General features: G+C 34.8%; 1 protein-coding gene across 4 annotated transcripts in view; it reads left to right on the top strand.

The window, feature by feature from the left end:
- The window catches only part of ADK (adenosine kinase), a 523,602-nt gene that overhangs the window by 240,923 nt on the left and 265,363 nt on the right, over positions 1-17,316 (top strand). For all 4 annotated transcript variants that reach the window (XM_080822506.1, XM_080822503.1, XM_080822505.1 and 1 more), the window contains exons 5-6: positions 14,011-14,183; positions 17,193-17,301. In XM_080822506.1, coding sequence (XP_080678632.1) covers positions 14,011-14,183; positions 17,193-17,301 — 282 coding nt within the window. The remainder of the gene's footprint in view (positions 1-14,010; positions 14,184-17,192; positions 17,302-17,316) is intronic.

The raw sequence follows: 17,316 nt of genomic DNA, 5'->3' as shown, positions 1-17,316 counted from the left end.
TAACTGAAGATTGTTGGGGATAATAGGACTATCATGATTTTTATTAATAGGATACCTGTCAACAAGGGAAACAGAGCAGTTTTGTCAGGAAAGGAGTCTAACATTACTAGTTATTGAGGGAGAATAGATTCTGTAATAATACTTATGAAAAGTTTGTGTTTCTCTGTGTCACTTGGTAGCCTACCAGTCATCTGAGACAATCAGCCCTTTAAACCATGTGATATATGCTGTTTTCCTAACCAACTACTTCAATTTTGATTTCCTCATAAGCCTTTCCAATCTGCTTATTACTGTTATTTCCCAATTGACATTTAGTTTCTTTTCGTTGTGGTTTAGTTTTCCTGAAATTCCTCATTGGGTTTTCTGATATAAAATTGCTTATCTTTGGTTTATCCTGTAACTATTTTAGTGTCATTCTTCATTATTCTATTATGAATTGAATTAAAGTAGTATTGTCTTAGAAGTGACCGGCTCTTGAGCATCATTTTCAGTTATATTGTCCTAAATACTGCATTAGGTGGCAAAGAGGAAATTCATCTGGAAGGCAGTTAATATTATTAGAAATCTCTTTTTTCCTTTTTATTAAAAAGACTTTTTTGTTTATTTTAGAGAGAGCACAGGCAAGTGGGGGGAGGGGCAGAGGGAGAGGAAAAGAGAATCCTCAAGCAGACTCCTTGTTGAGCACGGAGCCCGACATAGGGGTCGATCCAGGACCCTGAGATCATGACCTAAGGCAAAACCAAGAGTTGGATGCCTGACTGAGCCACCTAGGTGCCCCAAGAAGTCTTTCTTTATGTTGTTAAAGACTCTTAAAATGAACCTTAACGTGTCATTTATTCAGCACCTATTTAAATTCAGTTGTAAATTTTCTGCTTCCTTATCTTAATGAGGCATCATCTCTTATCTCAATCCTTTGTTCAAAGACGCTCCTGTACATCCTTCTATCTACAAAATACTGCCTCAGCTTATTTTTTTTTAAGGGTTTTAAAATTTATTTTTATTAAGATTTTATTTATTTATTTATTTGTCAGAGAGAGAGAGAGAGAGAGAAAGAGCGCGTGTGCGCGCGCACAAGCAGGCAGAGTGGCAAGCAGAGACAGAGAGAAACAGACTCCCTCCTGAGCAAAGAGCCTGATGTAGGACTGGATCCCAGGACTCTGGGATCATGACCTGAGCCAAAGACAGCAGCTTAACTGACTGAGCCACCCAGGCATCCCTAAAAAAATTTTTTTGAAGCTTTTTTTTTTATTAATTCGATAGAGAGATCACAAGTAGGCAGAGCAGCAGGCAGAGAGAGAGGGGAAAGCAGGCTCCCCGCTGAGCAGAGAGCCTGATGTGGCCTTGATCCCAGGACCCTGAGATCATGACCTGAGCTGAAGGCAGAGACTTAACCCACTGAGCCACCCAGGTGCCCCCTTAAAATTTATTTTTAAAATAATCTCTACTCCCAGCATGGGACTCTAATTCACAACGTCTAGATCAAGAGTCACATGTTCTACTAACTGAGCCAAAAGGTGCCCCTGCTGCCTCACCTTCTTAAAGTGGCATTTAATGATCTGACCTGGTTTATCTTTTCTCATAGTCTTCCCTCCCACATAGTGCTCTGTCATTATATTCCTAATAGTATTTCATTTCCCTTTTTCATTGTTTTTTGTTAAGACTATACTCTTGGGGCGCCTGGATGGCTCAGTTAGTTGGATGACTACCTGCAGCTCAGGTCATGATCCTGGAGTCCTGGGATCGAGTCCCACATCGGGCTCCCTGCTGTGCAGGGAGTCTGCTTCTCCCTCTGACTCTCCCCCTTCTTATGCTCTCTCTCTCTTTCATTCTGTCCCTCTCAAATAAATAAAATCTTTAAAAAAAAATTAAAAAAAAAAAAGACTGTACTCTTTTCTTTTCCAATCTCTGTGCTAAGGCGCCTTGTGTTCTATAACAAACTCACATTGGGTCAACAGGATATTTTAAATTTTCTAGCAAAACAGTGACACCTATCAGAAACAGCGTGAACTGCTAGCTCCAGATATTTCTGTTTTAATATTAGATTGCTACATTCCTTTGGTAGTATCAGATATTCTACAAAGCTGGGTTTTGAGTGGTAAAAAAGGGAAAAAAAAACTTAAGTACTGCACAGGAATCAATGTGAAACGGGAAATGGGATTGGTGGCACTCAATCTGATTCCAAGGTTTGAGAATGTTATGGTGCGTGACATGTGCTAACTTGTTAGGAAATAAATAACTTATTAAGTTGTTTGGAACTAACTACTTAATACTTAGAATTTCTTTTGCCTTACGGATACCATAATAAAATTCCTAAGATAGGAAGGGAGGCATATACTCAGTGTCTCTAGTTTCTTTCCAGTTTATAGCCATTTTTGAATATTATACCCATTGTTCATAGACAAATTGATCATGTCACTTGTCTCTGGAAGCCTTTTCTGATCCCCTCAGCTGCAATTAATCTCCCTCCTAGGTCTTTTCAGTTGACATTCTGCCTTTACTGTTGCTTTTAAAATTGAAATAAACTAATTCACATATTTATTTAAAGTTACCAATTATGGCTGTGGCTTTCTTGATCTCCATTTAAATGTACTTAGAGCATAGTGTGAGCCCTTTCATACTGTATAAAAGAGATCCAACTATAATAAGTGTCATTTACTGAACTAAATTGCATGGCTTGTTAGTCTGTTTCTAATTCTTGAAACATCCTTACAAGCTCATAGATTATATTATCTACATTTTATATTTCAAGAAATTGGGGTTTAGCAATTTTGGCTTACTTCACACTGACATACTTCCCAACCTTTGACTCTTCTAGTTCCCCTTCCTTTACTTTTAATTTATAAAATCAACTTTTTGATATCTTCATAAAACCTACTGAGGTACTGAATGGGGTTGCAACAAATCTATGAATCGGTTTGGGAGAATTGCTATCTTAAGACTATTGAGTTTTCTAATCTATACATTTAGTATAGCTCCCCATTTATTTAGATTTTTTTCCCCCTCAGCAAACTTTGTAGTGTTTTATGTTTAGGTCTTGCACTCATTTTCTCAGATTTTGTCCCAATATGTTTCATTTTTAATGTGATTATAAATGACAGTATTTTCTTAATTTTAATTTTCTTTTTTTTTTTTTAAAGATTTATTTATTTGTCAGAGAGAGAGAGAGAGAGGAGCGAGAGTGAGCACAAGCAGACAGAGTGGCAGGCAGAGGGAGAAGCAGGCTCCCTGCCGAGCAAGGAGCCCGATGTGGGACTCGATCCCAGGATGCCGGGATCATGACCTGAGCCGAAGGCAGCTGCTTAACCAACTGAGCCACCCAGGCGTCCCTATTTTCTTAATTTTAATTTTCAACTGTTCCTTGATAGTATGTGAATTATATTAGATTTTTGTATGCTGCTACTGAATCCTGAGACTTTGATAAACTCAGTTTTTAATCCTGAAGCATTTATGTAGCTTCCTTGTGATCTGATAACATTCCTTAAATATGGACAGATTGGATGGAATTCAGTCAAAGCCTTAAGAGTTACGATTTAGCACACTATTCTCTGAAACCTTTTTTTTTTTTTTTTCTTCAATTTCTAGTCTCTTGACTCTCCTTGAACACTTATCTCTGTCTTCTCATTTCACTAGAATGCCTGGCTCTGTTTGCCTTCTTTCTCCCCACACCACAATCTGGAAATTGCCTACTGGCAGGGAGCCTACATGACGTAAGGGCCTACCTTGTTTCTTTTCTACCAGAGATCACAGTCTGCCCTGCCTTTTTCCGGTGTCTGAAAATTCTGTGCTTGTTTCATTCTGATTTTGTTTTCTAGTTATTCATAACATACATGTAATTCTGGACTCTTTAGGAGAGTTAAAGATAGGTGTTTAAGGATGTGCTATACATGTATAAACAGATAAGCTGAGCAATTTGTTTTAGCTAAAAGGAACAGCATAATAAGAGGTTATGAAAAGGGTTGAATTTCTTTTCTGGAGGATCTGAAAATGTTAGTGGTGTGACTGTGTTAAGGACACTGTTACTTTCATCTTCTTATCCTCTACTAGACATGCATTAAATGTTTGATTGGATGTCAGAATGGTAGGAAACTGATTGGTGAAGTATTGGTAACACATTGTGTTTGAGGTAAAAGAGAATTACCAAAATTTTAATACAACTCTTAACAAATCAGACTTTTAAAAAATTATTTTTAATTTATTTCAGCTTTCTGATTATAACATCCTTAATGACTCAGCTAGGTTATTAAGTGCTCTGAAGCAGTGAACCTGGCTTCTATTAGTTTTGTGTGTTTACTTTGGCCTAGTAAACTCTCACAATGGATTAACAAACTTAAATAGAAATCACTGGTCAAGAGTAAAGTTCTCATATTTTTGTCAGTGTCCCAATATACTAATATCAGAAATAGGATGTTAGCCAGTTTCCTGTGATGAAATATTCCATGATGGAATTATAACAAAACCTGCTGAAAATTTCTATTATTTTTTGTCTTGCAGGTTTAAGTAATATTGATTGCTAAGGGAAGAGTTACAAGTTAGATTTAAGCCTGGATATCACCCCTTTTTTACACTGTAGTTTGAACATGTCTACTTTGATTTACTTAGGCTTAATTACATCATAATGTCTTCACTTTCACTGAATGAAGTTGCCTATTATTTTGATGGCATATTAGGTTATTTAAATTATCATACTAAAATTTGTTACTGATTTTGGTTTTCTATTTTACCACATAAAACAGACATGGTTGATCATTTAACCATGCTTTCTACATGAATAAAAAAATATATATCCATTCATCCGTTGATAGACACTTAGGTTGCTTACATGTCTTAGCTATTGTAAGTAATACTGCAATGAACATGAGGCTACAGATATCTTTTTTTTTTCTTAAAGATTTTATTTTATTTTTTTGAGAGAGAATGAGCAATCGAGAGAGAGAGAGAGAGAGCACCAGCTGGGGAAGAGGCAGTCGGAGAGGGAAAAGTAGGCTCCCCACTGAGCAGCGAGCCCAGTGTGGGGCTTGATCTCAGGACCCTGGGATCACAACCTGAGCAGAAGGCAGATGTTTAACCAACTGAGCCACACAGGCACCCCTACAAATATCTTTTTGAATTATTGTTTTCATTTCTTTTGGATATATTCCCAGAATAGAATTGCTGGATCATATGGTAGTTCTATTTTTTAATTTTTTTTTAACTTTACTTTTTTTTTTTTTTTAAGTAGTCTCTACACCCAAAACGAGGCTCAAACCCATGACTCTAGGAGATCAAGATTTGCATGCTCCACCAACTGAGCCAGCAAAGCACCCCCTATTTTTAATTTTTTAAGGAACTCCAAACTATTTTCCACAGTAGCTCTACCAATTTACATTCCCACCGTTAGTGCATAAGGGTTCTCTACAGCCACACCATTATTGTTATCTCTTGTCTTTTTGATAATGGCCTCCCCTTTTTTTTAGAGGAGGGATGGGCAGAGGGGCAGAGGAAGAGAAGGAATCCTCTGCCTCGACATGGAGTCCCATCTCATGACCTTGAGATCACCACCTGAGCCAAAATCAAGAGTTGGGTTCTTAACCTTGTGAGCCACTCAGGTGCCCCAATAATAGCCATTCTAATAGGCATGAGGTGATATTTCACTGTGGTTTTAATTTTCTTTTCTCTAATGATTAGCAATATTGAGCATCACTTCATATACCTGTTGGCCAATCATATATTTTCTTTGGAAAAATGTCTAATCAGGTCCTTTACCCATTTTGAATTTGATTATTTGGTTTTTTACTATTGAGTTTTATGGGTTCTTTATATATGTTTTATATATTAAGACCTTATCAGATATATGGTTTACAAATATTTTTTCCCATTCCATAGGTTGTCTTTTCACTTTGTTGATGATTGGTTTTGCAATGCAGAAGATTTTTAGTTTGATGTAGTCCCACTTGTTTATTTTTTATATTGTTGCTTGTGCTTTAGTTGTGATTTCCAAAAAATTATTTCTAAGACCCATGTTGAGGCAGTTTTTTTTACCTATGTTTCTTCAGAGTTTCATGACTGGAGGTCATAGATTCAAGTCTTTAATCTACTTCAAGTTAATTTTTTAGGTGGTGTAAGTTAGGGGACCCAAGTTTCTTTCTTTTACATGTGAATAACAAATTTTCTTAGCACCATTTATTGAGAGACTTCCTTGTCAAATATTAGTTGGTTGTATATGTTTGTTTTTATTCTTGGGCTCTTGATTCTGTTCCAGTGATTTGTTTGTCTGTTTTCATGCCAGTACCATGCTGTTTTAATTACTATAACTTTATAGTATAGCCTAAAATTAGAAAATGTGACACCTCCTGCTCTGAACTTCTTAGGATATTTTTTGGATATTTGGGGTCTTTTCTTGTTCCATCTAAATTTTAGGATTGTTTATTTCTGTAAAACAAAACAAAATGAAAAGGCCACTGGAAACTTGATAGGAATTGCATTGAACCTGTAGATGGCTTTCAGTAGTATTGACATTTTAACAATATTAATTCTCCTAATCCATGAACATGGGATATCTTTCTGTTTATTTGTGTCTTGTTGATTTCTTTCATCAGTATCTTCTACTTTTAAGAATAGAGATCTTGGGGTGCCTGGGTGGCTTGGTCGTTGAGAATCTGCCTTCAGCTCAGGTTGTGATCCTGGGGTCCTGGTATCAAGCCCTGCATTGGGCTCCCCGCTTGATGGGAAGCCTGCTTCTCTCTCTCCCCCTTGCTTGTGTTTCCTCTCTGGCAGTTTCTTTCTGTCAAACAAATAAATAAAATCCTAAAAAAAGGGAGACCGAGAGAGAATAGAGATCTTGCGGTGTCTGGGTGGCTCAGTTGTCGGGCATCTGCCTTGGGTTTAGATCATGGTCCCAGGGTCCTGGGATTGAGTCCCGCATTATTTTCCTGCTCAGCAGGGAGCCTGCTTCTCCCTCTCCCAATCCCCCTGCTTGTGTTCCCTCTCTCACCATGTCTCTCTCTGTCAAGTAAATAAATAAAATCTTAAAAAAAAAAAAAGAATAGGGGCACCTGGGTGGCTCAGTGGGTTAAAGCCTCTGCCTTCGGCTCAGGTCATGATCCCAGGGTCCTAGGAACGAGCTCCGCATGGTGCTCTCTGCTCAGCAGGGAGCCTGCTTCCTGCTCTCTCTCTCTGCCTGCTTCTCTGCCTACTTGTGATCTCTGTCAAATAAATAAATAAAATCTTTTAAAAAAAGAACAGATATTTAACCTCCTTGATGAATTTTTCCTAAGTATTTTATTGGTTATTTGCTAGTATTATAAATGGAACTGATTTTTAAAATTCTTTTTCATTTTTCCCTTCCTTCTCCTAATGTCCTCCATGCTGTTCCTTAATGTTCCACAAATAAGTGTACTGTGTGGTGACAAACAGAACACACACACACACACACACACACACACACATTCTTTTTCAGAGAATTTGTTGTTAATGTATAGAAATACCACTGATTTTTTTGTATGTTTATTTTGTATCTTACAACCTTACTGAATTGATTGATTCATTCTAGCTTTTTTAAAATTTATTTTCTTTTTTTTTTTTTTAAGATTTTATTTATTTATTTGACAAACAGAGATCACAAGTAGGCAGAGAGGCAGGCAGAGAGAGAGAGAGGAGGAAGCAGGCTCCCTGCTGAGCAGAGAGCCCGATGCGGGACTCAATCCCAGGACCCTGGGATCATGACCTGAGCTGAAGGCAGAGGCTTTAACCCACTGAGCCACCCAGGTTCCCTAAAATTTATTTTCTATATATAAAATCACATCACCTGCAAATAGAGATGATTTTACTTCTTCCTTCCTAACAATGATGCCTTTTCTTTTTCTTGCCTCATTGCTCTAGCTGGGATTTTTAATACTGTATTAAATAGTGGTGAGAGTGGACATTCTTGTCTTGTTCTCAAGAGCAAGAGAAAAAGCTTTTAATCTTTCAGCATTGAGTATGTTTTTAGCTTGGGCTTATTGTATATGGCCTTTATATTGTTGTTGAGATATGTTTTTTATACTTAGTTAAGTGTTTTTATCATGAACAGATGTTAAATTTTGTCAATATGTGGCCTTTATATTGTTGTTGAGAGATGTTTTTTATATTTAGTTAAGTGTTTTTATCATTAACAGATGTTAAGTTTTGTCAAATGCTTTTTCTGTGTTTATTAAGATGATCATATGATTTTTTCTTTCATTCTATCATTTGTATTTATTAGGCCATCATTGCATTCTTGGGATAAATCCCACTTGATCATGGTGAGTGATCTTTTAAAGTGGTGTTAGATTCAGTTTGTTAGTATTTGGTTGAGAATTTTTGTACCTATATTCATCAGGATATTGGCTTGCCATTATTTCCCCTGAGTAGTGTCCTTATTTGGCTTTTGTTTCAGGATAATGCCTGACTTATAAAGCAAATTTTAAAGTGTTCCCTCCTCTTCAGTTTTTTTGGAAGAGTTTAAGAGGGATTAATGTTAATTCTATTTAAAACTTTGGTAAAATTCACCACTGAGGTCGTCTGGCCCTAGGCTTTTCTTCATTTAGAGAATTTTTGATTCAATCTTTATTAGTAATTGGTCTACTTGGATTTTGTATTTCATCCTTATTCGGTCTTGGTAAATTATATGTTTCTAAGAATTTTTCATTCCTTTTATAGGTTGTCCAGTTTGTTGGCATATAATTGTTCATAGTAGCCTCTTATGATCCTTTCTATTTCTGTGGTATCAGTTGTAATGCCTCCTTTTTTTGTTTATAATTTTGATGATTTGTATTTTTTTTTCTCTCTCCCTTTGTTTAGTCTAGCTAAGGATTGTGAATTTTGCTTATCTTTTCAAAGAATCACACTTTTCTTTGGTTAATCTTTTCTATTGTTTTCTGTTCTCTATTTCATTTATGTCTGCTTTAATCTGTATTATTTCCTTCCTTTATCTACCTTTGGACTATTTGTCCTTCTTTTTCTAGTTTCAGAAGGCATAATGTTTGATTGTTAATTTAGGATCTTTCTTGCTTATTTGTGTAAGCAGTTGTTAGTATAAACTTCCCTGTTAGAATTGCTTTTGCTGCATTCCCCAAATTCTGGTATGTTGTTTTGCCATTTTCATTTGCCTCAAGACAATTTTTTTGTTCCCCTTTAATTTCTTCTTTGATCCATTGGATTTTCAGGGGAGTGTTGTTTAATTTCCTTGTATTTGTGAATTTTCCAGCTATCCTTTTGTTACTGATTTCTGGTTTCATGCCATTGTAGTCAAAGAAGATACTTGGTATGATTTCAGTCTTAATGAATTCACGAGGATTTGTTTTGTGGTCTAACATATGAACTAGCCTAGAAATGCACTTGAGAAGAATGTGTATTCTGCTGCTGTTGGATAGAATGTTCTATATATGTCTGTTAGGTCCATTTGGTCTATAGTTTTGTTGAAATATGCTGTTACATTTTTCTCATTCTTCCATTCTCTGATTCTCTATCTGGATGATCTGGATGATTCATTGTTAAGAGTGGGATATTAATGCCCCTAACTATTAATGCTTTTCATTACTCCTTTAAGCTGTGTTTCTTTCTTATATATTTAGGTGCTCCAGTGTTGGGTACATAAATATTTACAATTGTTAAACCTTATGGATGGATTAGCCCCTTTATCATTATATAAGGACTTTCTTTATTTCTTTGTACCATTTTTAGTTTAAAGTCTATTTTGTCTCATATTAGCATATGAGTCTGCTTTGTTGCGGTTACCATTTCCATGAAATCCCTTTTTCTGTCCCTTCACTCTCAGCTTCTATGTGTATTTAAGGCTGAAGTGAGTCTCTTATAGGCAACATCTTGTTGGATCTTTGTGTTTGTTTGTTTCAGACATTCTGTGTCTTTGCAGTGGAGAATTTAATCTGTTTATATTTAAAATACAGTATTACCCAACACCCCTCTCCCCCAGTTTCAGTTACCTACAGTCAATGATGGTCTGAATGCAGGTGATCCTTTTCCTGTCATATCACCAGAATATCAGAATAATAGTAGCATAATGCTATGTGTCAGTGTCTTTGTTATTCACCTTCATCATCTAGGCATTTTATCATCACTTATCATCCCAAGAAGGACAAGTAATGTGCAGTAAGATACTTTGAGAGAGAGAAAGCGTATTCACATAACTATTGTCACAGTATATTGTTACAATTTTTCTATTTTATTATTAGTTATTGTTAATCTCTTACTGTGTGTAATTTAGAAATAAACTTTATAATGGATATGTATGTATAGGAAAAAATCATAATGTATACAGGGATCAGTACTATCAGCAGTTTCAGGCATCTACTGGGGATCTGGGAACATATCTTCTGAGGTAAGTGGAGACTGCTGTAATTATCAATAGGTAAGGACTTACTGTTGCCATTTTGTTGATTGTTTCTTGATTGTTTTGTAGATATGTTGTTCCTTATTTCTTACCCTGTGGTCATTTTTCATGTTTTGATGCCTTTCAGTAACAATATGCTTTGACTTTTTTTTAATCATGTTATTTTGTATAATTGCTACAGATTTTTCTCTTGTGGTTACCATGAAGCTTACATAAACTATGTTAAAATTATAGCACTCTATTTTAAGCCGACAACAACTTAACTTCATTGGAATTCCTAAATTTTACACTTTTAATACTCTTCCCCCTCACACTTTAGTTTATTGCTGTTGTGATTTGCGTATTTTTATATTGTGTAACTAATTACAGATTATTGTGTTTATGGTTATTTTTACTACATTCATGTTTTTAAACTTAAACAAGTTCTAAGTGAATTATGCACCCCAGTTACCATATTACAGAATCTAATTTTGATGGCATATTTACCATTACCAGTTAGTTTTTTGTTACCTTCTTATATTATTACGATGTTAATTAGCATCCTTTCCACTCAAAGAACTCCATTTAGCATTTTTTAAAAGATTTTATTTATTTATTTGACAGAGAGAGACACAGGGAGAGAGGGAACGTAAACAGGGGGAATAGGGAGGAAGAAGCAGGTTTCCCACTGAGCAGGGAGCCCAATGGTGGGCTTGATCCCAGGACCCTGGGATCATGACTTAAGCCCAAGGCAGGACTGAGCCACCCAGGTGCCCCCCATTTAGCATTTCTTATAAGCTGGGTCTAGTGGTAATGAACTCCCTCAGCTTTCATTTGTTTGGGAAAGTCTTTATCCTTCCATTTCTGAAGGACAGCTTTGCTGGATATAGAATTCTTGATTAACAGGTTTTTTTTTTTTCTTTTAATACTTTGAATTTTCATTTTATTTTCTCCTGGCCTGTAAAATTTCTGTTGAGAAATTCACCCATAATCATATGGGAGTTTTCTTGCATATAACTTCTCTCTTTTCTTTTACTGCTTTTAAAATTCTTTCTTTGTCTTTAACTTTTGACAATTTAATTGTATCTCAGTGTAGCTGTATTCATATTCAACCTATTTGGCCTCATGGATCTGGATGTCCATTTCTATTTCTGTGTTAAAGAAGTTTTCAGTCATTACTGCTTTAACTATACTTTCTGTCCTTTTTCTCTTCTCCTTCTGCAATTTTCATGTGAATATTAGTTCCTTTCTTTTCTTTTTCTTTGGGGGGGTAGAGAATGGGAGAGAAAAAGAATCTTAATCAAACTCCATGTAATCTCACAAACCTGAGATCATGATCTGAGCTGAAATCAAGAGTTGGACACCCAACCATCTGTGCCAAGCAGGTGCCCAGTTCTATAAGTTTTCTTCACTCTTTTTCATTCTTTTCTTTCTTTTACTATTCTGAATCAATAATTTCAAATATTCTATCCTCCAAAATTTTTTGTTTTATATTCCTTATATTAATACATTGAAAAGCAAAGTATGTGAAAGTTATTTACACTTTTTTTATTGAATTATGTTACAATTTTATATTTTCTTTGATTTCTTTGTTTCTGTGGATTCAACTTTATCATATTTTTCCAAATGCATTTAAAATTCAGATTGAATTGCATTTTCAAAAATGTACAATTTCAGCATTTCAGAAGGCTACTTTATGTGTAGCAGCACATTCAGAGGCATCTTTCTTATGTTTTAGTTTCTTTATTCCTTTCCCACCCACCCTGATAGAGAACCATTTTTCTTTAGTTCATGGTTTATTCTGCGTTTCTTTTTACGAAATAAGAAAACTTAATATAAATTCTAAGAGTATGTGTATGTACTAAAAGGATATATGATTTTAACTCATTGTTTCTTAAAACATAGATGCACACATACAGACACACTTTTGAACTCATCTTTTTTTTTAATGTTCAGAAAAGAATTACTCTGTATTATTACTCTGTATACATGGATTTTATATAGATTTTATATACTGACAGTTACTCTATATAAATGGATCGCTTACTCTGTAGAGCTTATCCTTGTTTGATTGTTTTTTAAGTTGCTGTGTGATGTTCCATTGAGGGGATTTATCAGTTTATTCAATCAGTCTTCTATGGATGGGCATTTAGGTTGTTCCTAACATTTTAGCATTACAAATGATGTCTCAATGACTACTTATGCAAATGTTGTTTCATATTTGTGGACATGTATCTTCAGAACAAATCCCTGGACAGTTTTTGTATATTTATCTTACAGTTTTCTTTTTACTTTGTCTCTTCATCCTTTGAACTCTCAAATATACATGCATTTCTTTTATACTTCAAGTATTTGAGAGTGTGGTAAGATTTTGATGTCTTTTGACTTAACTATATGGGGTATTTTGCTCATACGGGTTTTAGACACAAAATAGATGACAGTTTTAGAATAGCTAATATAAGTATTAGAAATCTCAGGAATTTGAGATAATTATGAAAGATAATAGTTCACTGTATGTTTTAAAATATACATTTTTAAAGCAATCCATTGCCAATTTATAACAAGGAAATTAAAGTTTGAGACTACTGGAAGGCTGAGATATTAGAATTTTTAATACTTTTTGAATTTTTAGAATAATTTATTAGACTTAATCATAGTTTAGCTTATTTTATACATGAATTACAACAAATAGGAAAATAATAGTGGCCACCACAGCTAGCATATATCATTTACTATGTCCTGGATACTGTGCTCAACAGTGCACATACATTAACTTATTTAGTTTAAGTCTCAACAACCTCTTGAGGTGTATTTATATATTTTTCCCTTTATAGGTGAGGACAATGAGGTATAGAAATGTTAAGTTACATGCTCTTACTCATACATGTAAGAATTAGCACAGGCAAGATTTGAACCCAGACAGTCTTCAGTATTTTTTTTTAAAGATTTTATTTTTATTTATTTGACAGATCACAAGTAGGCAGAGAGGCAGGCAGAGAGAGAGGAGGAGGCAGGCTCCCCGCTGAGTGGAGAGTCCAATGCGAGGCTCCATCCCAGGACTCTGGGATCATGACCTGAGCCGAAGGCAGAGGCTTTAACCCATTGAGCCACCCAGGGACCCCGACAGTCTTCAGTATTAATTCTGGGCTTTTTTTTTTTTTTTTTTAAAGATTTTATTTATTTATTTGTCAGAGAGAGAAAGAGCGAGAGAGCACAGGGAGACAGAGTGGCAGGCAGAGTCAGAGGGAGAAGCAGGCTCCCTGCCGAGCAAGGAGCCCGATGCGGGACTCGATCCCAGGACGCTGGGATCATGACCTGAGCCGAAGGCAGCTGCTTAACCAACTGAGCCACCCAGGCGTCCCATAATTCTGGGCTTTTAATGACAATGCTACTCTGCTTTTCTTAGGACTCACTGTTATTTTTCTGTATCAAGCTAGCATTGACCTAGAGTCTATATGAGTAGATTCTGAGTTCTTAACCCTACTATGCTCTATTTCTCTCCCTGGAAGTAGTATAATAAGATTTTATGTGGTTGTTATATCAAATTTGTTATCATAAGCATTAGTACAGAATTGGAATTCCATTCATAATAGCCACAGCATCTAACAAAGCATCCCTTTTATTCCACCATTCCATGTGTACCATATTTCTAAGCCATTAAAGTTATTTATGTTCCTGTTTTTCAGTGGATGATTCAGCAGCCATACAAAGCAGCAACATTTTTTGGATGCATTGGGACAGACACATTTGGAGAGATCTTGAAGAAAAAAGCTGCTGAAGCCCATGTGGATGCTCATTACTATGAGCAAAATGAGCAAACAACAGGAACTTGCGCTGTGTGCGTCACTGGTAGCAACAGGTCAGTGTAATCCCAAGGGAAGGTTTGTACTAACTGGGTATTTAAACCATCACAAAATCTGAATTCCAATCTGAATTTGGAATTTAGATCTCATGGTTTTTATTGCTATCAGTCTTTTAATACCTTATATCATTTTTCTTAATAAAAAAATACCCTTGTTGTACCTGCTTTTGTATTCATGAGGCATGTGGGATGAAAGTTTTGAGATTATCTATCCCAGTCTCTAATTTTTATAATAAGGATCAGAAAAGGAAAATAAGGAAAACATTTTATTCATTGTCTTAAAGTTTTTGCTGAAACTGGAATGAAAAAAATGCTCTTTTTACCGTATCCTGAGATTGGAATATTCAGCTACATAGACAGATAGATGCATGTATTTTGTAACATATATAAAATACTACATTGTGTTCAGTGTCCGATGAATTAGGTCATGTAAAGCATTTCTGGCAAATAGTCATCTATCCATATCAAACATCTTCAGTCATGGGTAAGGCACCACTTAAAAAGCAATTCATTACGTTTCTATATAATTTTACTTTTTAGAAAATTCTTTCTATGAACTTGAAATTTGTGTCTCAGGACTTTCCATACATTGGTTGTATTTGTGCCTTTTGCAGCCACGTGGCAGTTTTTCTTCAGTTCATACTATGTTGCTCATCAGCATATCCTTTTTTCTCCTTTGCAAGGGAAAAACAAAATCACTTTTCTAGCTATTATATTATTAAAATCAACAACAGTATCTCTTTCTTAATAGTGATTCACTAGAAATTTTACTTTTCTTTCACCTAAAATATTTAGTGTATCCTCCTCCATTCTCTGTCTCCTTCCTTGTCCTTTCCTTTTTCTTTCCTTTATTTCCTTCCTTCTCTTTCTTCTCCTTTCTCCCTTCCTCTTTCTTACTTTGCTCACTCCTTGACCTTTAGCAGATGTATGTTAAGGACCTGACACTCTTCTGGCCAGTAGTCATTAAATAGCTAAAATACAGCTTCTAAAAATAATTAGGGTAACAAAGCCATTTTTAAACCTTTCCTGTGATTTTTTGTGTGTGTGTAGAACTTTATCATTTAAGGTTTTAATAAATAAAACATTGAAATATACTGTTCAAACATTGAAATATACTTATTTAGACCTCCCTTTTCAGTTTTCCTAAAACCAGCAATATGCAGGTGCACTTTTCTCATTTGTGAGAAATAGGTCAAGTTTTCTTCTGCTACCACTCACTAGTGTAAAATTGCTAAATTTTTTTGTGCTAAATTGCTATTTTTAAAGAGCAGTTATGATAATATTAAGTATCCCAGATGTCAAAAGCTTAATTACTATTATGGTTATGGTGATCATTAATGTTCAGATAATATTGGAAGTCAGAAACTGGGGGGGAACTCCCACTATCAAATTCATTATCAATTAAATTATAGAACCTAATAGATTTGGATAAATTGTTTTAGATAAAGCTTATAACTCTTACTACCACTATCCAAAACCACTATCCGAAAGAATTGGGATAATGCAGTATTCTTCTTAATTCAGGTTCTCGCACTCCAGATTCTAACCATATTCATTTGGATAGGGATAATACTTATATTTTGGAGAAACAATGTAGTTTCCTATCAAAGAGTAGTTTTATTATCAAAATAGAATTTAGTAACCGGTAGCAGAAGTGTTTATTTTTTATTTTTATATATAACCATTTCAGTCAAAATTTGGCTAAGGTCATGATCACTGACTTTTTATAAATTAGGACTAATTATTCTTAACATGGTAATATAGTAATACTTGTGTATAAATTTACTGATTCATATTGTTCTTATTAATAATTTAATGGAGCATAAATTGAATTGATATCCTTCAGTAGTGAATTAGCATATGGATGAGTAGAAATATGTTTTGGAAGAGAATCAATTTTTTTTTTTCCTTAACAGAGGAACTGATCATATTATAAAAATCTCAAGTGATGAAATGATGTATCCATTTTTTAACCAAAACTATTCCTTTTGATTAGAAAGAATGAAAAAATGGCCAGTTATTTTCTAATTTCTGGGTCAGAATGAGAAAAAATATTTTTATTAATTTGTATTTAACATAAATAATTATTTTATTAACTTTAATTGTTGGGCAGTAACAAAAATTACTATCTGGCATTTGTAGCAAGATTTTAAATGCAGTATCCTGCTTAGATTTTTCAGCTGCAAAACTGGACCAGTATAGGGAGTTTTCAAATATAGAAACCAAGTTTACTCCAGTCTTTAAATAATGTATTGGTTTGCAAATTAATACCTCATAGTAAATAGGACCTACATTTATAGGTGTGTTTGTGAAATTAATCCCATACTTGGCTTTTAAAGCACTAGATTAAATAATGTACATAGTATGTTGATACTTAAAAACTGAAGTGTTTAGTTGTATATATGTATGTATGTGTATATATCTTTTTTGCACAATTTTTTTTGCATAACAACATAGTTTAATTTCTTAACTGTATTTTAAACTATCAAAAGGTGGAAAATAGATAATTCTATCATTTTAGTACCAAAGGAAACATAAATTCTAGTTTCTTAAAATACCAGGTGGTATTTAGAGCAAGGATTAAAACCTCTTTATCTCAAAGGCAATGTAGAAGTCTCAGAAAGTGCTCAAAACAAATTAATTTTATTTATATTTATTAATATCAGTGTATAGCAATTTTGAAAAGTTAAGAATTAAAATGTAAAACAGAGGGGCGCCTGGGTGGCTCAGTGGGTTAAAGCCTCTGCCTTCGGCTCAGGTCATGATCCCAGGGTTGTGAGATCGAGCCCCGCGTCGGGCTCTCTGCTCAGCGGGGAGCCTGCTTCCCTTCCTCTCTCTGCCTGCCTCTCTGCCTGCTTGTGGTCTCTGTCTGTCAAATGAATAAATAAAATCTTTAAAAAAAAAATGTAAAACAGAATTTGCAGAAAGTATTGCTAATTAATTATATAGAAGTCCATGACAACTTGAGCTGTAGTATTAAAGCCTACTTGTGTTTTGTTGTTTTAGGTCCCTTGTGGCTAATCTTGCTGCTGCCAATTGTTATAAAAAGGAAAAACATCTTGATATGGAGAAAAACTGGACATTGGTAGAAAAAGCAAGAGTTTATTATATAGCAGTAAGTATTTACCTA

Source organism: Martes martes, assembly GCF_963455335.1.
Source record: "Martes martes genome assembly, chromosome: 14".
NCBI lineage: Eukaryota > Metazoa > Chordata > Mammalia > Carnivora > Mustelidae > Martes > Martes martes.
This window is presented reverse-complemented; position numbering and strand designations above follow the sequence as displayed.